The following is a 19,711-nucleotide window of genomic DNA, read 5'->3' as shown; positions in this document are numbered from 1 at the left end:
CTACGTTTGGCGCAAGGATTTAATTATTTTTTTTAGATTTTCAGGTGACAAAATACCAATGAATAAAGAAAACAAAAAGAAAATTATGCCAGAAATAAATAATAGACAAAACTGAAAGGTGTGTAATTTCTAAATTATCTAACAACGCCATTATTTCCTGTTGAAAGAGTATGTATAACGCTTCAAAATTGTATGCCGTACAGAAATTTCACGTGGGCATACGTCTATACAGGATAATTCAGTCATAATGTCATTCATTTTTATCACGTATTCGAAAGGCTTAATAAAGACAGAAAATCGAATAAAAAATTTTACTCGACTTTTAACAAGCAAATTACCCCTTATATCCCGTTAATTCGGCGCCCTACTTTGCATTACATTTGCTGACTGGGAACGCGCCGGCGCACCACAGAGCGTTCGAACATTGAAGCGAAACAGCTGATTTCCCCAGTCGTCCTAAATTTTGCAATTGGTTTCAATATCAAAGTACAGTGAATCTTCATTTTAACGGATGAGTGTTGTTTTAGCCGTACTGGCATTTTAAATAGTTAGGTGCCATCTACTCTTTAAAAGCAATAAGTCACACAATAACACAATAAGATATACGTACTACAAACTGAATAATTAATTGAACATAATATTAAAAACATGTATTCAATTATAAATCATAGAGAATACGTACAATATTACAAACTCTAAATTGCAACAACCTAACATTCGAAAACAATTATTATCGCTATACATTTGTTTTTATTAACAAATAAATAATTTTTAATATTTAAAATGTAAAAAGAATTATTATTCATTGATGTGTCTAGGTAAAAAGGTTTGTTTTTGTCGTTCACTATTAAAAACACAGTAAAAGTTAGTGACCGAGTACGGTCAAGATTTACTCTCGATAAACCTTTGTAGGTCAGCGGTCAGGAGCGGAAATAATGATTCAAAATATCTTTTTCTGTTTAAATAGGTATGCATTCAAAATTTTTTTAATAGCGTATTCATTTTCTACTCATGTTTCCCTATTTTTCCTTAAAATTAAAGGGTGTCTAAAAATTTTGTTTTTTTTTCATTTATTTTTAGATCCTTTATTTTTTATCCTTAGTAGGTAATCACTATGCCTGTTACATTAAATTGCTATCGTATACATTTTTAAAAAGTTATTGTTATATTGGGTATTGGTCAACAAAGGACATGTCGATTTTATTTTTATACAATTTCCAAATCAAATCAAATTAACCATAATACTTCTTTTAAAATTAAAAAGTTGTGGCTTTTCAGAGGCATTACATGAATTATTCACTTCTTGCTTAAGTAACAGACATTTTATGGTGAGATATCAAAATCTCGTTTAGAGGTTTTGTTTTCTCCTACATCGGACGTTCCACATGGTTCGAATTTGAGTCCCATATTAATTTTATGTTTTATTAACAATCTTCCTAAAATAATTACTTGTGATCATTTGTTATTTGGTGCGAGGTAGATAGTCTAAATCTCAATGAGTATTATTAATGTAATGTAATTACGTATACCTGCAAAATTAGTTTTATGTTGGTAATAATGTTATTTACAAAGTTGAAATACTCGAGGATTTGGGTATCTATTTTGACTTTTAGCTCACTTCTATCGATCATATTTTAATCACACTGTGTTTAGTGCTTTTCCGATGCGTTCACTTTCAAAATTCTGATTTGTGCTCTTATTAGGTTTAAAATCGATTAAGATTCGATTATATGGGTATCCGATCTATCACTTTCGTTGCCAAAGCTAATAATCGGTCTAAAGACAGTTTTTATCTTTTTCCGAGATGGATATTATCCACCTAGAGGTTATTCTGACACCGATGTGCTAAATCGATTTAATATTAAATCATTGGGAATCGGACGTCATATGATACTGATTCAATATTTGTATAACCTTCCAAATGACAAGATTGATTGTCCCGAACTTTTACATAAGTAACTTAATTTTTTGATCCGATACTTTAACTACAATCACAAATTGGACTTTTTGGTTTAATTTTTTTTTTTCTCGCACAAATAACTTTTGGGATATCATTCCAGTCTACGTTAGGGAAAAAAATTACAAGATGATATCACGCCTTAAGTTACACTCTCTATATATACTGCAATAAGAGCTTAAATCTTCAGTTTCAGAGTTTTCCCTAAAAAATAGTGATCATATTTGTTCACAAACACGGGCAAATTCATATCAAATATTCTTCGGGCTTGGAATTTCAAAAAAAATTATTTGGGTTCATAAAAAAGTTATTAGACTCAAGGACGAGATCAAAATTTGACATCAAGTAAAAGTTTGTACAAAATTGCAACTTAAAAGTTGTTAACAATTTTTTTTATTGTAATTTTGATACCTCCATGTGCTAAATGAAAAATGTTTAAAAATGAAATAAAAAATATTAAATCCCATTATTTTCAACAAGAGTTTGTGGTTAACGGCATGACCTACTCTTTTGTGACATACTGTATTACTCATTACGTCTGAGAACGGTCCTGTACACTTGTTATTTATTTCTTCCATTAGGAATGTTGTAAACCATCAACGTTATTATTTTTTAATTCAGTTTACTGTATTTATGTTAATTTACATAGGTCGTTTCTAATGTACAAACCTTGATATTAAAAAAACAACCACAAGTGCATTTTTATGTGGCTTGTGCATTAATAATAAACATAAGTATACTTTTCAATGATTTAATAATTTATTTATATATATTACGCTATCTTCGTGCCTTTTACTATACAGGTCGTTAGAAAATATGTTTTCGTAGCCTTTTAAATATACGTCAATGAAATTGTTGAATGTGAAATTTTCTTTATTGAATTTCAATTTGAAATATCCCAGAACAAACAAAATTGATTTTTAGCTAAACTCAAAGATTCTTATTAAAAAATGTCTGCTTTTCTTCATACGTACAAAAATGTCGTTTCAAGTAGAACAACAAGTACAGGGTGTCCCTTATTAAGAAATTATTAGAAAATATATAGGGTGATTTAGATAGATGAAACTTTACCAGGTAATAAAACAAGTTATATTAAGCAGAAAGTTACATATGAACGTTGGTCGTAGTTTACTTGGTTTCGGAGTTACAGGGTGTTGAAATTTGAAAAATGGGACTTCTTTGTTAGAAATTTTAAATAAAATGTAATGTAAAAAATTCAGTAATCGTTAGTGTAGAAATTTCTAATGGCATAGCTTCTAAAATGTTCACATGACACTACTTAAAATAATTTGTTATATCACCTGGTGAAGTTTCCACCTTAAAACCTGGACCACCTTTGTTTGTATCATTAGAATTCAATAATATGCTTGAAAAACAAATAAATCTTTTTGCAATATTTACTTAATATTCAGTATTCCTAACTCGTCTTAGCCATATAGGCCAGGAAATATGAGTTGGACGCGACTTTTTGTTTCGGCAAGCTGAATTTATCACTATAGATGCTAAATATTATGTACAATAACATATTAGTCTCCACAGTCATAAAAATGGGGGGGAGATTGTTGACAGAGTGGTTAATTGTATAATTTTTAAGTAAGTTCACGTTTATCGCTTATAACTTTTTTCCGTTCATCTCCACGAGAAAATAGTAAAGTACTTTTTTTTTCGTCTTCAAAGGACCTACAGAACTAGCCCTCGAGCGTAAAATATTGATTAAATCAAAAGTTATAAACAGAAGAAGTTTATGACTTGAGTTAAACATTTATAAACTGCGTTATTATTACCAGAACGTTTTGGCATTGCATCCTCTCATTCCTTATCATTGTCTAAAAAAAACGAAGGATGTAAATGAAAAAATGTATGCCATGTACCAGGCGCATTTTCTATGCTACAACTCTACGCATCTATTCATTTTCTTTAATTTGTTTGAGCATTTCTTTATATACAATTGAAGGCAAGGCGTATATATTTTATATTTACACTGCGTATTTCTTCTGTTTCAGGCGGGTCCCTGCCGGATTCCCACATTCGGTTCCAGGATACCCCAGATCCATTCCAAGACGAAATCCTGCGAGATAAGCAACAAACAAATCGGCGAAAGGGTTCGCATCGGAGAGAAGGAGGGAATATTGAAATTTGTGGGAAACGTGCACTTCTCCAAAGGTGTGTGGTGTGGCATCGAACTAACCAACTCGACCGGTAAGAACGATGGCATCGTCAACGGTGTCCGATATTTCGCCTGCGCGGACCGCTGCGGGTTGATGGCGCCACAGTCTAAGGTCTCGCTACTCACCACTGGCAGCTGCGAATCGCTGAATGACGATGTGTCTTCAGGACCGTACTCTATGTTATTTATCGAACCCAAGCTTGATGATACTTTTATAAGTAATGAAAATGGTATCGGTAATATTTTGGAGCAGCAGAATGATGCAACCGAAAGAGAAAGTTTAAATTCGAGGAAAGAATTTAGCAATCCTGATAGGAATAAGGCGAATGAAACTTTCATTGGTAACCAGAACGCGTTTTTAGATAACACTTGTACATACGAAATTTTAGATAAGCAGAATTCTTCCAATTCATCAGACGAGTTTAATGACACAATTATCGAAACGAGATTAGATGAAACGTTTAATGCGAAACAACATTTAAATTTTACTCTAAACGTAAATGAAACAATAAGTCAAGAAGCTGCAAACATATACTCACCACAAAAAGGTGCCTCATCTCAACTTTGCGAAAAAAGAGCATACGAAGATAACGCAACTTACAACTTCGGTAGAAGAAGAGCGTTCGATCTTAAACCTTTGAACGATACAACCAACGTGAGTAAAAACTACCCAACATTTGACTTTGAGAAGAGCAAGAAGAGATCGAGTAAAGTCTTTGACATTTCTCTCGATGACGTCAATACAACGATCATAAATAGCGCTAATTCTCTATCGCCGTCTGTGGAGGTTAAAGCTTTTGCCACTAACCAAACGGAAACGCCTTTAATTGAACGCAATCTGAATTATTTGCCAATTAACAAATCCTGCGAAAGCTTGCTGAGCGGTTCCAGCGTAGAAGTTAAGCGACGCCGCACTTCCAATCCGAAAACCCAAAAAGTGGAAGCGATCATCCTGAAAAATCTGCCGAGTTCTGTAGACAAACCTTCGTCGTTGCCTCAGCTGAGAAACAGTTTCAACGCGAGTAGCCCTCCTAGGTCGGCGCCTGCTTTAAATAAATTGACTTATTCCACTCCCAATAGAGGCGAGTTTACCGATGCCTTATTAAGGAAGCTACGAATCAGCTCCGTGGGGTCTTCTGGCGCTTCCGATAAGAACACAAACTACGACGATGACAGCAGCAAAAGAAATTCCCTGGAATTCGAGGAGTCTCTCGGTATATTAACTCCGGATCAGATGATAGACGGAACTATATTCACTAACGTGCAGTCGAGGTCACCAAGTTTAGAATACGACGGTAACGTTAACGAATTCGATTCAAAGACCCAGGAAAACTGCTCAAAATCCGAGTTGCCTAGTCCCAGGGATTCGAGTCTTGGGATTTTAGATGAAAGTGTTGCAATGAAAAACTGTCTAGGCCTCACTTTAGAAGTCACAACCAATAAAGAGGTCAAAGAGACGGAATTACAGAGTCCCAATCTAACCAGTATGACTGATTGCAGCCTTGGTATTTTAGACGCACAAGTGATATCTAACTTAACGTTAAAAACAGACACTACGGTGAACATGGAACTGCCTCTAGACTCTATAGATAAATCGAAAGACTTTAAGTTTACGCGACTGGAGCAGACGCCATCTCCGGAAGAACTGCCTTTGGATCCCACTCCGGTGGTCGAGTCGGACTCGAAAACGGAGCCATCCAAATCGAAGACAACAAATAATAGCTTTATCACTAGCATAACCAGTATCACTAGCCTAGATACAGGGTATCAAGGAGATGGCGAAATGTCCAGGCCCGCTAGTCGGGGTCCCGACAACTCTCCCTTAACCAGGAGGCCTCTACCTAGACCGCAACCTCGACGGCCCGATCCCATGACTGATTCGGATTTCTACACCGAAAGCGATGCCGATAATCACGAGGACAATCAGTTACGCGGCGACCGAAGGGCTCAAGTCATAGACGGAACCCTCTATGGAGTTGATCCTCAAGCTGCCGCAGATATTTACGTCAACAATCGAGAGAATATGGACTCTAGCGGCATTTTCACAGATTTGGAAAACAACACCCGTAACGAAGAAGACATGCCCAACGAAGTGCCTGACGTATCCCCTTCGGATGCGTCCACCAAGACAATATCGGAAAATAGTCAGAATAACCTACAGGAAGTCTTGGAAAAAAAATCCTCGAAACAAGATAACAAGGATATCGACAAAACGGTGCAAAAGGAGAATCCTAAAAAGCGAAACGCGCCTAGCCCTGTCGTTTCCAATCCCTCAAACGTTTCATCTCCGAGACACAGAGCAAAAGAGGAGAACGCCGCTAAGAAATACAAAATGCCGAAAAGGGACGTGGCGTCGAAAGTCAAAGCCATGCTGGAACCCAATCTGTTACAACAGAATGAAAAAAAGTCTGCTAAAAAACCTGTGGGAAGGTGGGACGCCGTTATGAAGAAAATATCTACGAACGAGCAAACTAAAACTAATCTAAAAGAAGTGAAATCCAAAGTGTTCGATAACGTAAACGTGAAAAAAATGGGCGTCCAACGGACGAACGAGAGGAAACCTAATACTAGATCCCCTGGAAATCCGAAGAGCCCGAGCAGCAAAACGTGAGTAATAAAACATTAAACATTTGCACTTGTAAGTTGTATATATATTGCACGATTTTTCAGTCTGACTGTAATCAGTAATGCCCTTGAAGGGACCACGAAGTCTGCCAGTCGTAGAAAGTAGGTATATGCTAGAAAAATACGTAGATTCTTACTATATACCGCATGTTTACAGTTTTCTCTCACCGGACAGTGCCGTTTTAAACAAGAAGTCTCCAGAGTACAAAAAGTGAGATTATTTTAATTAGCATAATTAATGCGTTACATATTAACACTTTTTCAGTCAATTAACGCCGAAGGAAAAGCATGGAGTAAAGCAGTGGATGCCAAAGTCTGAACCGTACGTATTTAATTTACAATTATTGAATTTATAACGTGTTTGTAACAACATTCAAATATGTACTAGGTTTAATTAGCAATTAAGTCTAGCATTATAATTGAATACCGCTGTTATACAAGGTGGCGCACTACACATGTCTCTATCTATTAAGCTGAACATTATTAAGTTTTATAAAAAAAATATAAATATACAGGGTGCCCCAATTTTGTTATACGGGAAAAACGTATTTGTGCGGTAGACCAATGTGCTGTCAGTCTGACTCTGAATGTAAAACTTTTAATCCTTCTGATTGCTTATGGGCACTTGTAGGGGGTAGGGGCTTCCATTTTAAAAGCTGTAAGTTTGTCTTACAACATTTTTTGGCTATCCAACATGATGTAAAATATAGAATGTCTAGCATACAGGGTGTCCCAGAGCTATCTCGACAGGCATTATCTCGGATACTAGTCGAGATAGAAAGAAATGTTATATAGAAAAGGTTTTCGGCTTAAAAAGATGCGTTTAATCATCCTATTTTCAAATATACTGGGTGCCCCAAAAAGATGGTATATTGCGGAACTTCAATTTTTTAAATGGAACACCTTGTATTTAAGTTTTTGGGTTCTCCTTTTATTTCTGAACATATTTGATTAACCATGTTCTATACCTATCATTAACCGTTTACGATATATGAACAGTTTAATCTTGATTTAGACCTTTTCCATACTCTTAAATAAATACAGTAAGTGTTGACTACACGTCAAAAATTCTTCAATGTAGCTTAGTGACAGTTTCATTGACAGTAATTAAATTTCAAAATCTCCATTTAATTTTCGAATAATAGTCCAATTAATTAAGCCTTTAAATCGAAATTTTGATCAACTTGCCTGAATTTTTGATATGAGTTAGTTTGAGGTATATTATAACAATAAGTGACAGTAATTTTTTGTTCAACCCCCGACCAAGGGTGAAAAAAGATAACACAAAGGAGTTTTTCAAGATAACTCGATAGGGGCAAGGTCTAGAAAAAAAAGTTTCTTATAAAAGTTGTAAAGCATACAATTCTACATAAAAATGGTATCTTGTACTGTTAAAATTAATAGAGTGAGGGAGGCTAGAAGTTAAGGGAAGATTCCAGAAATTTAAAAAAATCATAACGAGCAGAAAAACGAATGAATTTTGTAATTTTTTTTTCAATCTACTCTAAAAAATGTAAAGAGACGTATTTTTTTTTATCGGCGGAAAAACATATTTATGGGGTGAAATACGCCCTCAAAGTTCGCCCCCCCAAAACAGTTTTTTCAAAATTTCTGTGGTTCTAATCAATATTTTGAAATGAAACAAAATGGAAATTACTTATGATAAAAACAAATATTTCGCAAGTGATTCCGTGTTTGGGGGTTGCTATCCAAATTTTTTGTTGTAGTAATAAATAGATTAAGTAAACTCTACATTTATAGGGCAATATTAATAAAGTAATCGGGGAATTTCCTGGTATTTGAAGGAAACGATTTAGTACTGGAAATTCTCGGGTACCTGGAAGGTTACTTTAATAAGGGTGTTTATAACTCTTGTCCTTAGTTTATTAGTTTTGTCTGCCCTTTATATATAGGTGAAATAACTAGTTTTAAGTGTGCAGTAGTTGTGTAGATGTCCACGTAGAAGTACATACGTCTTGTACAATCCTTTCTGTAAATAAACGTATATTAAGTAATTCAAGCTTGCATTATCAACAAGNCAAATTTGAAATTATTATAACTTTCTTATTAAAAATTAAAAAATATATCTATTTCTTTGAAAAGAAAGGTTACATTTTTTAGAATAGATCGAAAAAAAAATTACAAAATTCATTCATTTTTCTGCTTATGATTTTTTTAAATTTCTGAAATCTTTCCTTCTAGCCTCCATAACTCTGTTAATTTTAATAATACAAGAAAAAGTCAAGTGGCCATTTTTATGTAGAATTGTATGCCTTACAATTTTTATATGATAACTTTTTCTAGCCCTTACCCGTTTTGAGTTATCTTGAAAAAACCCTTTGTTTTATCTTTTTTCACCTTTGGCCGGGGGTTGAACAAAAAATTACTGTTACTTATTGTTATAACATACCTCAAACTAGCTCATATAAAAAATTCAGGCAAGTTGACCAAAATTTCGATTTAAAGGCTTGTTTAATTCTAGACAAACATTTTCTAATGTAGAGAGAAAATTGCGTTCTGGTTAATTTCCAAACCCAAAAGGATTTCAGTATGTACGTTTGGCAAGTGACGAAGAAAATACTATCAATATTCTTGCGTTTATAGCAGTCAATCCACATGCGTATGTTCGTAATATTGCGGAAGAGATTGATATAAGCAAATCTTCGGTTCACCAAATTCTAGAAAATAATGGACACCATCCTTACAAATTATCGTTGGTTCAAAATTTAAGACCTAATGATTACCACAGACGTCTGGAGTATATTGCTGGCTTTATGGTTCAGTTACATGACGACCCTCACTCCTCAGTTTCTCCATAAAATTATGTGGACCGATAAAGCACGTTTTCACAATAATGGTGTGGTTAACCGGCATAATAGTCATTACTGGTCTGTTGAAAATCCTCACTGGGTCTGAGAAACCCATTTTCAATCCATTTGTGGAAGTAATGTGTGGTGCGACTTATTTAATAGACGATTAATTGGACCATACTTTTATCAAGGTACTCTGGACTGGTGATGGATATTAGTCCTTTTTAAAAGATGTTGTTCCCGATCTTAAAGAAATTCCATTAAATGAGCGCTTCACTATGTGGTGGCAGCAAGACGGAGCACCACCTCATAACTTGCATGTTGTAACGCATTTTTGACTGAAAGATTTGGAGGGAACTGGATTGGTAATCAGTGACCTGTTAGGTGGCCTGTCAACTGACCTGAGTCCTCTCGATTTTTATCTGTGGGGACATTTAAAGCAAGTTGTGTACGCTGAAAAACCGAATAACGTTGAAGATTTACAGAATGAAAACACTCGTGTTTGCCGTCAAATATCTCTAGATGTTACACGATCTTCTTGTACACAAGCACTTTTAAGGAGGTATGAATTGTGTCAAAATGAAAATGGACGACAATTTGAGCACATTTTATAATAGTTATAATGTTTTTTATTTTGTTTTATTTCTGAGAGTACTTATTAAAAAAATGTTACTCCAAAAATGTTTTCTACATTACCTCAAGAACGGTTAATGAAAAATATAGATGGTTAATCAAATATGTTCAGAAATAAAAGGAGAATCCAAATACTTAAAAATATACTGTATATTTCCATCCAAGTTCCGCAATATACCATCTTTTTGGGGCACCCTGTATATTTGAAAATAAAATGATTTAACGCATCTTTTTAAGCAGAAAACTTTTTCTATATAACATTTCTTTCTATCTCGACTAGTATCCCAGATAATGCCTGTCAAGATAGCTCTGGGACACCCTGTATGCTAGACCTTCTATATTTTACATCATGTTGGATAGCCAAAAAATGTTGTAAGACAAACTTACAGTTTCTAAAATAAAATAATTAAATAAAAATAATAAATTAAATTAAATAAAATTTAAAACCCCTACAAGTGCCAATAGCAATCAGAAGGATTAAAAGCTTTACATTCAGAGTCAGATTGACAGCACATTGGTCTACCGCACAAATACGTTTTTCCCCTATAACAAAATTAAAACATTTTTTCCGTCGACTTCACCAAGTATCTATATCTGTAATCTATAATCGACCACTATTTATGATCCTGAAATGATTGAGTCCGTGAAGTTCTTGAAAATGTAAAAATAATACACATAAAAATGTGAGACTAAATCAAAGATTAACAAAATGAAGCCAAATTATTAAGGTCAGCTGAAAAAAGACCCTGCACGGTCTTTATAAAAATGTGGGCTCGGTCAAATTGGCTGAAACTGTGCTAAGTAAGTTTTTGTGTTACTGACCAAAAGTATCCGCAGTACTTGGATCCGAAAATTAATTCTTTCCTACTTATAGCGGTCTGAGTCAGTTCTGCTGATGATGGTTGCAAAGTGGTATCAGTAGAATATTGCAATTAAAACACTTTTATGAAATGTTTATAGAAAAAATTAGTCGGATGACCTCGAAAAGTGCGAATTAACACTTTTGACATAATGCCAAATACCAAATTGGTCCCGGTCCTGACCCCGTGGCCCCATCATTCAAAAGATGGTGTAGGAGGAGGGAGAGAATTTACAATATCATATTAAAACCTAGGTCCCTCTGGGTCTGAAAGAAGAAGAACAAAAGTTACCGTTTTTATTATAATATTCTACTCATACTATTTTGCTGCCATCATCAGCAGAACTGACTCAGCCCCCTATAAGTAGAAAATAATTGATTTTCGGACCCAATTACTGTGGAGACAATTTGACCGAGCCCACATTTTCATAAAGACCGTGCGAGGTCCTTTATAATTCGTCCAAAATCTGCCTGTTGTAAATCGCGCCAGCTTATTGGAAAAATGCAACTAATTATAAATGCAGTGATACAAAAGAATGAAGTGAAGAAAATTAAATAATAATATGTATGTACTTTGCCTCACAGAAAATCAAAATGACGCATAACGCTACAAGTTTTGACGTGAATCTACAAACTACAAATCCAAAGCACTACAGAAATGTCAGACACAATGTTGTGATTATAAAAAACTACTTTAGACAATTTAACCTTATTCAGTTACGGATTTTATATTTCACTTTTGTTGTATTGTTTTATTTGAATTAATATTTTTATTTTCGAGTATACTACCCGACAGCTCATTTCGGCACTGATTACTTTTAGTAGTTTTTAATAAATTGCCTAAATGCCTGTCTAACCTACAGATATCTCTGTAAATATGAGGTATATTTTGGTTCAAAGTAGTTGACCTAAGTTAATATATACCGACAATAAAGTTAAGTAACTACATATTTGGAACTGACAACCAAATCAAGCCTATGGACTCTAGAATTTACCTTCACCTGTATTTTTAGTAAAAATGCTAGTAAATAGCTTAATCATAAATGTCTCGAAAAAGTACAAAGCGTTTCGGGCACGTGATAAATTTATAGACAGCATCCCACTTAAAAATGTGAATCAATTTTGTTAATAAAAAAAAATATAAAACATTAAACTTTTATTTTAAAAAACTTTGTTGTTCACAATGTACAGTTCACATTCATTTCGTTATAGAATTGTATAGTATCCACATATTTTATATGCCAACACCCTAATAGCAAAAGAAGTCGAAAACGATCAAACATAGACTCCTAAAACCTTATATCAGAACGATCAGCTTAATTTTTTGAGATCTAAAAAATAATGTTTCGTTCACAATGTTTTTTAACCATTCGGTAAAAAGCAAAATATTTTTAAAACGTGAAACCAGTTCTACTTCATATGCTCATAAAATATGTTTTTCTATTCATATAGCGAAACTAAGGATTTTCTCATGGTTTAGTCGATGTGAAACACATTTTTTCTCGCCGAAAATGCTCGTTTCGTCCTAAGAGATGAAAATATTAAAATTAACATTTTGTTAATTAAAATACTAAACTAACTAATTATACATAAAGCTTCTTATAAATTAAATTAATTTCAACGGAATATGTTTTTTGCATACCTAAGAATATTCAAAAAATTAAATCAAAGTTTTACTTGACCAAAAATGTCATCTTCTTCGTCGCGGTTGCAATATTGAATATAACTCATGTGTTGTAGAAACAACAATTGATCATTTGCTAAATTGTAATTTATTTTTAATTAAATTCAGTATAAAATTATGTATCATCAATCACACGTCGCTAATTCAGCTTGTGGGCAATATGTTTACCCGACATCAAACGGAATTTTCATCTCTTGTTACAAATATGCTGGTATTTCCAATAGTTTAGTAGTTTAATATAGATCCAGACGTGGGTAGTGCAATGTCTTCTAGAGGCAAATAGTGTCCAAGAGTTTGGGAAATATCATTTCGATTTCGCTGGGACACCACGTAAAAAAATTATGTACATAATGTCGCCACAATTCCAATGTGCATTATTTTGTCTAGCCAAATACCCAGGAATTCATAATGTACCTAATAAAAATTCAGAATTTCGTTGACACATGAAATGGGGTTAAAAAATACATACATAATTTCGGCACGGTATTGAATTTTTACAAAAACAGACAATCATAATATTAAACAAGTTATTATTGACATGTTTTTTTATATGATGTATTTAAAACCAACTTGTAGTTGGAAATTTTCAAGGGGTCATTTGACCCAGCATGAATTACTTATAAATCAATACTACCACATATAACAAGAACTTTAGAAACTATGCCGTCAATTCTTGTTGGTACAGGTGAGTACACAGGTAAGCTAAACCTGTCCACCAAAGAGGGGTGGTTTTCGGCAAAACATTTTTGTACGGCATTTCTAAAGTATATAGGTTATACAAAAAAATGAACCTCGACCTAATGCCGTACAAAAATAGCAATACCGAAAGCCAGGAAAATTTTTGATTTTCCGAAAATTTTGACCCGGGTTTTGGTTATTTATTACAGTATGGCATTTATACTACAAGTTTCGGATCGATACATAGATAAATTTTTAAGCGATGCCGTACGTACTTGCTGATACAGGGGTTAGGAATACAGGGTGCAACCCTCTATTTGTAAGTAGCGTATGGGGGTTATTTGAATCAACATCAAATTGAGTCATTTTAATTTTATTTTATAAAATAATGACATTTTTGGTCATGCCGTGCATTTTTCATGAAACGTGCTTACTATAGGAAAATTAATTTTCCTCTGAAAAGAAGGATTTCACGGTGAAACATTTTTGTACGGCATTAATATATTTTGTTAATACTGACAACAATAATAATCAACAAAAACAAAATGCTGTACAAAAAAAAATGGTTCAAATGCCTTGAAATATATTTTTGCAAATAAGTATTACTTGCAAGAATTGATTTTATTTTTACTACTATTTTCTGCTTAATACAAATTATTTACTATTGTACGGCCTTTCTATAATAAGACTTAACAATATCACATAGAAATATTTTTCAGTAATGCCGGACATATTTGTCGATACAGGAGTGAGAAACCCCGAATGCAAACCCCTATATTCTGACCCTTATGATTTCCGCAAATGATCGGCATTGTTGCTAAAACATTATTTAAGATGTAAAATAATTTTTAAGTAATATGCCGTTAAAAAACCATAGGANTTAAACATATATTGTATGCCAATGGCTTCATCACAATTTTTGCATAAATAAATTGTTCAAACAATTGTAACAGAAGTTGCAAATATGCAAATGCGAGGGTACTGTTACTTCATAACATATAGTATATATGTTTTAAATGTAAGTATTTATATAGGAATTCTCATGAATATTGAGTTAAAATTAATTGTTTATTATTATATTTATTTAAAAATAATACTTCTTGCACGTCATTAAATTTCTAAATTTCTCAAAATATTTTCTCGATTCTCTATACACAATTTTTTTTTAACTTAAAGACAATGCCATCATAATTTCTACGGTATAAATTAAATTTCCCTTGAAATTAGGATAAAACCCATTTTGGACTTATACAGTTTCGGAGAATTGTTCCAACAAATATGTACGGCATTGCAATTTTCATTCTTTATGTTATAATTCTGATAAAAATTTGTAAATGCCGCACAGTTATTAATGACCTAAAAATGTAGTAAAAATTTAATAAAAAATATCAGCTATGTAAAATCCACTAGTTAAAAATGTACGGCATTGGTCTTTTTATATTTTTTTACTTATAAACAGCCAATTACAGCCATAATATTTTGAATATAATATTTTTAGTTTATAACAAGGAATTTTCAAAATATTGTAAATTGTAATATATTTATTTGTTTTTTAATTTGAATTTTTAATTTGCATCATTAGTTATAACCGGCCATGATTTAGTACGATAGTTTTTGGTTATATTTTATCAAAAAAGTTATTGCCATACAAGAATTAGTTATCTTATCGAACAAAAAAATAAATCTCAGTTCCATAATACAAGTAATTGTTTATAAACTTTTGCATTAACCATAATTTTCAGACGGCATAGTTGCTAGGAATTATTTCGAGAGTTAAATAATCATGTGGAATCGATGCCGTACATTTTTCAATGACTTGAAATAATGGGGGCTAAAATAGAGGGTTGTGCCCTGCATTTCTAACCCCTGTATCAGCAGATACGTACGGCGTCACTAAAAAAATTATCTTCGTATCAATCCGAAACTTGCAGTATAAATGCCGTACTGTAGTAAATTGCCAAAAACCGGACCAAAATTTTCAGAAAATCAAAAATTTTCCTGGCTTTCGATATTGCTATTTTCGTACGGCATTAGATCGAGGTTAATTTTTTTTATAACCTATATACTTTAGAAATACCAACAAGAATTGACAGTATAGTTTCTAAAATTATNTTAAATGTTTATTATTATATTTATTTAAAAATAATACTTTCTTGCACGTCATTAAATTTCTAAATTTCTCAAAATATTTTCTCGATTCTCTATACACATTTTTTTTTTAACTTAAAGACAATGCCATCATAAGTTCTACGGTATAAATTAAATTTCCCTTGAAATTAGGATAAGACCCATTTTGGACTTATACAGTTTCGGAGAATTGTTCCAACAAATATGTACGGCATTGCAATTTTCATTCTTTTTATGTTATAATTCTGATAAAAATTTGTAAATGCCGTACAGTTATTAATGACCTAAAAATGTAGCAAAAATTTAATAAAAAATATCAGCTATGTAAAATCCACTAGTTAAAAATGTACGGCATTGGTCTTTTTATATTTTTTTACTTATAAACAGCCAATTACAGCCATAATATTTTGAATATAATATTTTTAGTTTATAACAAGGAATTTTCAAAATATTGTAAATTTTCACAATTTATTTATTAGTTTCTTAATTCGAATTTTTAATTTGTACTATTGATCATAACCGGTCATGATGTAGTACGATAGTTTTTGGTTATATTTTATCAAAAAAAGTGGTTGCCGTACAGGAATTAATGATCTTATCGAAAAAAATAAAATAAAACTCAATTCCAAAATACAAGTAATTGTTTATAAACTTTTGCATTAACCATAATTTTCAGACGGCATAGTTGCTAGGAATTATTTCGAGAGTTAAATAATCATGTGGAATCGATGCCGTACATTTTTCAATGACTTGAAATAATGGGGGCTAAAATAGAGGGTTGTGCCCTGCATTTCTAACCCCTGTATCAGCAGATACGTACGGCGTCACTAAAAAAATTATCTTCGTATCAATCCGAAACTTGCAGTATAAATGCCGTACTGTAGTAAATCGCCAAAAACCGGACCAAAATTTTCAGAAAATCAAAAATTTTCCTGGCTTTCGGTATTGCTATTTTCGTACGGCATTAGCTCGAGGTTAATTTTTTTTATAACCTATATACTTTAGAAATGCCGTACAAAAATGTTTTTACCCGTGTTCTCACCTTTACCAACAAGAATTGACAGTATAGTTTCTAAAGTTATCGTTATATGTGGTAGTATTGATTTATAAATAATTCATGCTGGGTCAAATGATCCTTGAAAATTTCCGATGGGCTTGTAGTCTACATGTACTTAATGTCTGCTAGGTGATAGTTGGAAAATTTCTGTCTATAAAATACTATTGTAATTAGAAAATGTTGTTCAATTTTAAGAATGTTTTCTTAATTTTAGTCGTCGAATAAGAAACCGGACTTCCGCATCCAGTACACCAAAAAACATTGGCAGCAACGTCGAGAGTAGCATCCACAGCTCTCTAAGTGACCTTAGTGCAGGGACTATACCAACCAAAAAAATTGTAGGTAAGTATCTGAATGTCATTCATAGTTAGGGATTATGTAGAAACTACTTTTAAAAATTTTTTATACAAGTAGCATTAGCCAGAAAGGTAAATAAACAGTACATTGTGGAACAATGTTCTTTCGATTATGTTGGTAAATCCACTAAAGCTATTTGTATCTTGTATACAATATTTGTTAAAAGACTTAATAAGAAACTACAATTTTGTTCATCAAAATAACACAACGTTGTGGCAAGTTGTTAGCAATCAAAATGTCAAATAATAAAAATGAATGTGTTTTTAGAACAAATGCTGAAATTTCATGGGTTGAATATTTAAGTATATTGTATTGTATAAATAAATAAATAAATAAAATAAAATCGTCTTTATTGTACATAAAAGAAAAATTTCGTACAAAAGGCGAAGTTATAGCCTCGTGGCTACTCTTCCACTTAAGCCTAAAGACACAAATGAGATATTTGGTAAGTATTACATACAAAAAGGAACAATCACGTATTTTAAAATCCAGAAGAAGTATAACATTATATATTTAAAAGGACAAACAAACAAAGTAAACTGTTAACTAAAACAAAATAAGTTAAGTTAACTATACAAATCAATTTGTAAAAGAAAGAAACTAGACAAAAGCATGTGCATGTGCCAGTAAGCCAGGCACTCCACTAACAAGGGATTTTTTTTAATTTCTGGGGAATGCAGTTGCTGAAAGATTTTAAAAGACCTCTCTAAAGAAGTATAACTATAGACGGTGTTGTAAGAAAAAGACTTTTGAAATCCAGCTGTAAGATGTCGTGGCATAGGAAGACTAAGAGCGCTACGTACATTAACTTCATGAATATTATTTCGGGTAATAAGTTTGTTTTTTAGATAAACTGGTGAGGAGGTTGCGTGTGAATGTCAGAAGTTCCAGCTTCCAGTATTCATCAAATTTTAGCCATTTAAGTTCTCTGATTTTATGTGTCACATGATCAAACTTATGCAATTTAAATGTAAACCGACAGTTTTGCACTTTTTGAATTCGCACTTTATTATAATAATAAAAAAAATGATAGGACATTTTTAAACAGTAGGAAAAAATAGGTAGTATCATAGTTTCACATAATTTTTTCCTAACTTTAAAGTTTATAATACTGCTATTTGCAAAAAGAATTTTCAGGCGAACATAAGATTTTTTCAAAAGTGAATTAACATGACTATTGAATTTCAACTTATTGTCGAAAATTATACCCACATTTTTAGCTTCTTGTGAAAAGGTGAGATCGGAATCGTTTCATTTAAAACATAAGTTGGAAATAAGGTAGTCATAAAAATTACGAGAACAGTATAAAAATGCCGATGATTTTTCAGCATTCATTTTCAAATTATGATTTTTACTATACTCAATGAGTAACTTAAGGTCCGAACTTATTTGCTCATTTGCTTGTTCTACATGTAAAGGGTCAATATTAAACATTTGGGTATCATCAACATAACATTGAATTGTACAAAACACTTTTTCTAGCCAAATATAGAAAACCTTGTTTCAAAATAAGTAACTTCAATTATTATATTATTGTTAAACTTGTTTTCTAATTTAGTAATTTGTTTTATAGATTAAGTAATTATAATATCTGAGTTGTGTATATGTACGTCCTTGTAAAACAATAAAGCAAGAATTAGGTATTTTATATTAATTTAAAATGAAATGTACTTCTGGTTGCATAACCTTACTAACATAGCATAGTACATATATAACTAATGTATTACTGCTTGTGTTAAATCATAAAAAAGTTATAAGTTAAAAAAATTTCTACCGTCTAAGGTAACATTGACATTCAAAGATAGTATTGTGGTTGAATTCAGTACCCCTCAGACATTTTTGCAAGTACACTGATATAATTTACAATAAAATAGGTACGTACCTGTGTTATTAAATACCTACTCATTTGAATTTCGTTACACGATATATCGATAATTTTGGAATCCAGACTTAACATCCGTTGTACTTATGTGCGTGATCAATTTTACAATTTGTATTTACCATAATGTAAACGTTTTTTTAGAGTTTTACATTGTACACATTATTGGCATTATATACACATCAGGGTGTAACAAAGATGAACCAATAAAACCTCAAAAGCTTGCAGAACTCCCACAATTAATGGGATAAACTGAATATTTTTTTTCTAAAATGGTTCATGAGGAGCTGGAGGGTTGCTGGAGATCCAATTTTTTTTTTTATTTTGAAACATCTTTCAATGCCCTTTTTCGAAAAATGTATTAATTCTGTTTACACCAGTCATGATTGATCAGCAATACTAAGTGATAAATTATGTAATTCAATGGCGGAGATTAAAAAAAATCTGAGATTTTTCGTTGTTTATTCCTAATGTGTTTCGATTTCATGTTGTTCAGACAAATGTAAACAATGCATTGCATTTTTTTAAATCAAATAATTCGAAAACGGTACATATTACGTCACATTTTTTTTATTAAAATTTTAAAATTTATAGGTTGTTATTATTTTTAATGTTGTTGAAATTTGTTGGCAATTTCTTTTATACCCTGTATTATCTCTGTTAGTCAAATATAAAAGTTAACACTTTATTTCTACAAAAAAAAAAGCATTTGCGTGGAAAAAACGTAGATTTGTAATGCGATAACACGAAGGACAAGATTTCTTCATTAGAAATACAATACTTTGGACGACAATAAACAATGGGCATTAGTTCGCAAAAAGGAAAGTTGAATGCCTTTTATAGCGTTTCAAATTACGGTTTGATATAACACAAATGAA

At 32.3% G+C, this 19,711-nt stretch overlaps 1 protein-coding gene across 2 annotated transcripts in view; it reads left to right on the top strand.

Moving 5' to 3' along the window:
• The window catches only part of LOC108908047 (restin homolog), a 175,412-nt gene that overhangs the window by 47,390 nt on the left and 108,311 nt on the right, over window positions 1-19,711 (top strand). Inside the window, exons 2-6 of one of the 2 annotated variants that reach the window (XM_018711954.2) lie at window positions 3,961-6,731; window positions 6,795-6,851; window positions 6,907-6,960; window positions 7,015-7,071; window positions 16,812-16,939. In XM_018711954.2, coding sequence (XP_018567470.1) covers window positions 3,961-6,731; window positions 6,795-6,851; window positions 6,907-6,960; window positions 7,015-7,071; window positions 16,812-16,939 — 3,067 coding nt within the window. The remainder of the gene's footprint in view (window positions 1-3,960; window positions 6,732-6,794; window positions 6,852-6,906; window positions 6,961-7,014; window positions 7,072-16,811; window positions 16,940-19,711) is intronic. The other variant, XM_018711955.2, reaches the window with a different exon arrangement.

The sequence above is a fragment of the Anoplophora glabripennis genome, unplaced genomic scaffold, assembly GCF_000390285.2.
Source record: "Anoplophora glabripennis isolate ALB-LARVAE unplaced genomic scaffold, Agla_2.0 scaffold285, whole genome shotgun sequence".
NCBI classification, from domain to species: Eukaryota; Metazoa; Arthropoda; class Insecta; order Coleoptera; family Cerambycidae; genus Anoplophora; species Anoplophora glabripennis.
Note: the sequence above shows the minus strand (reverse complement) of the source record. Positions and strands in the feature narration are given on the sequence as shown.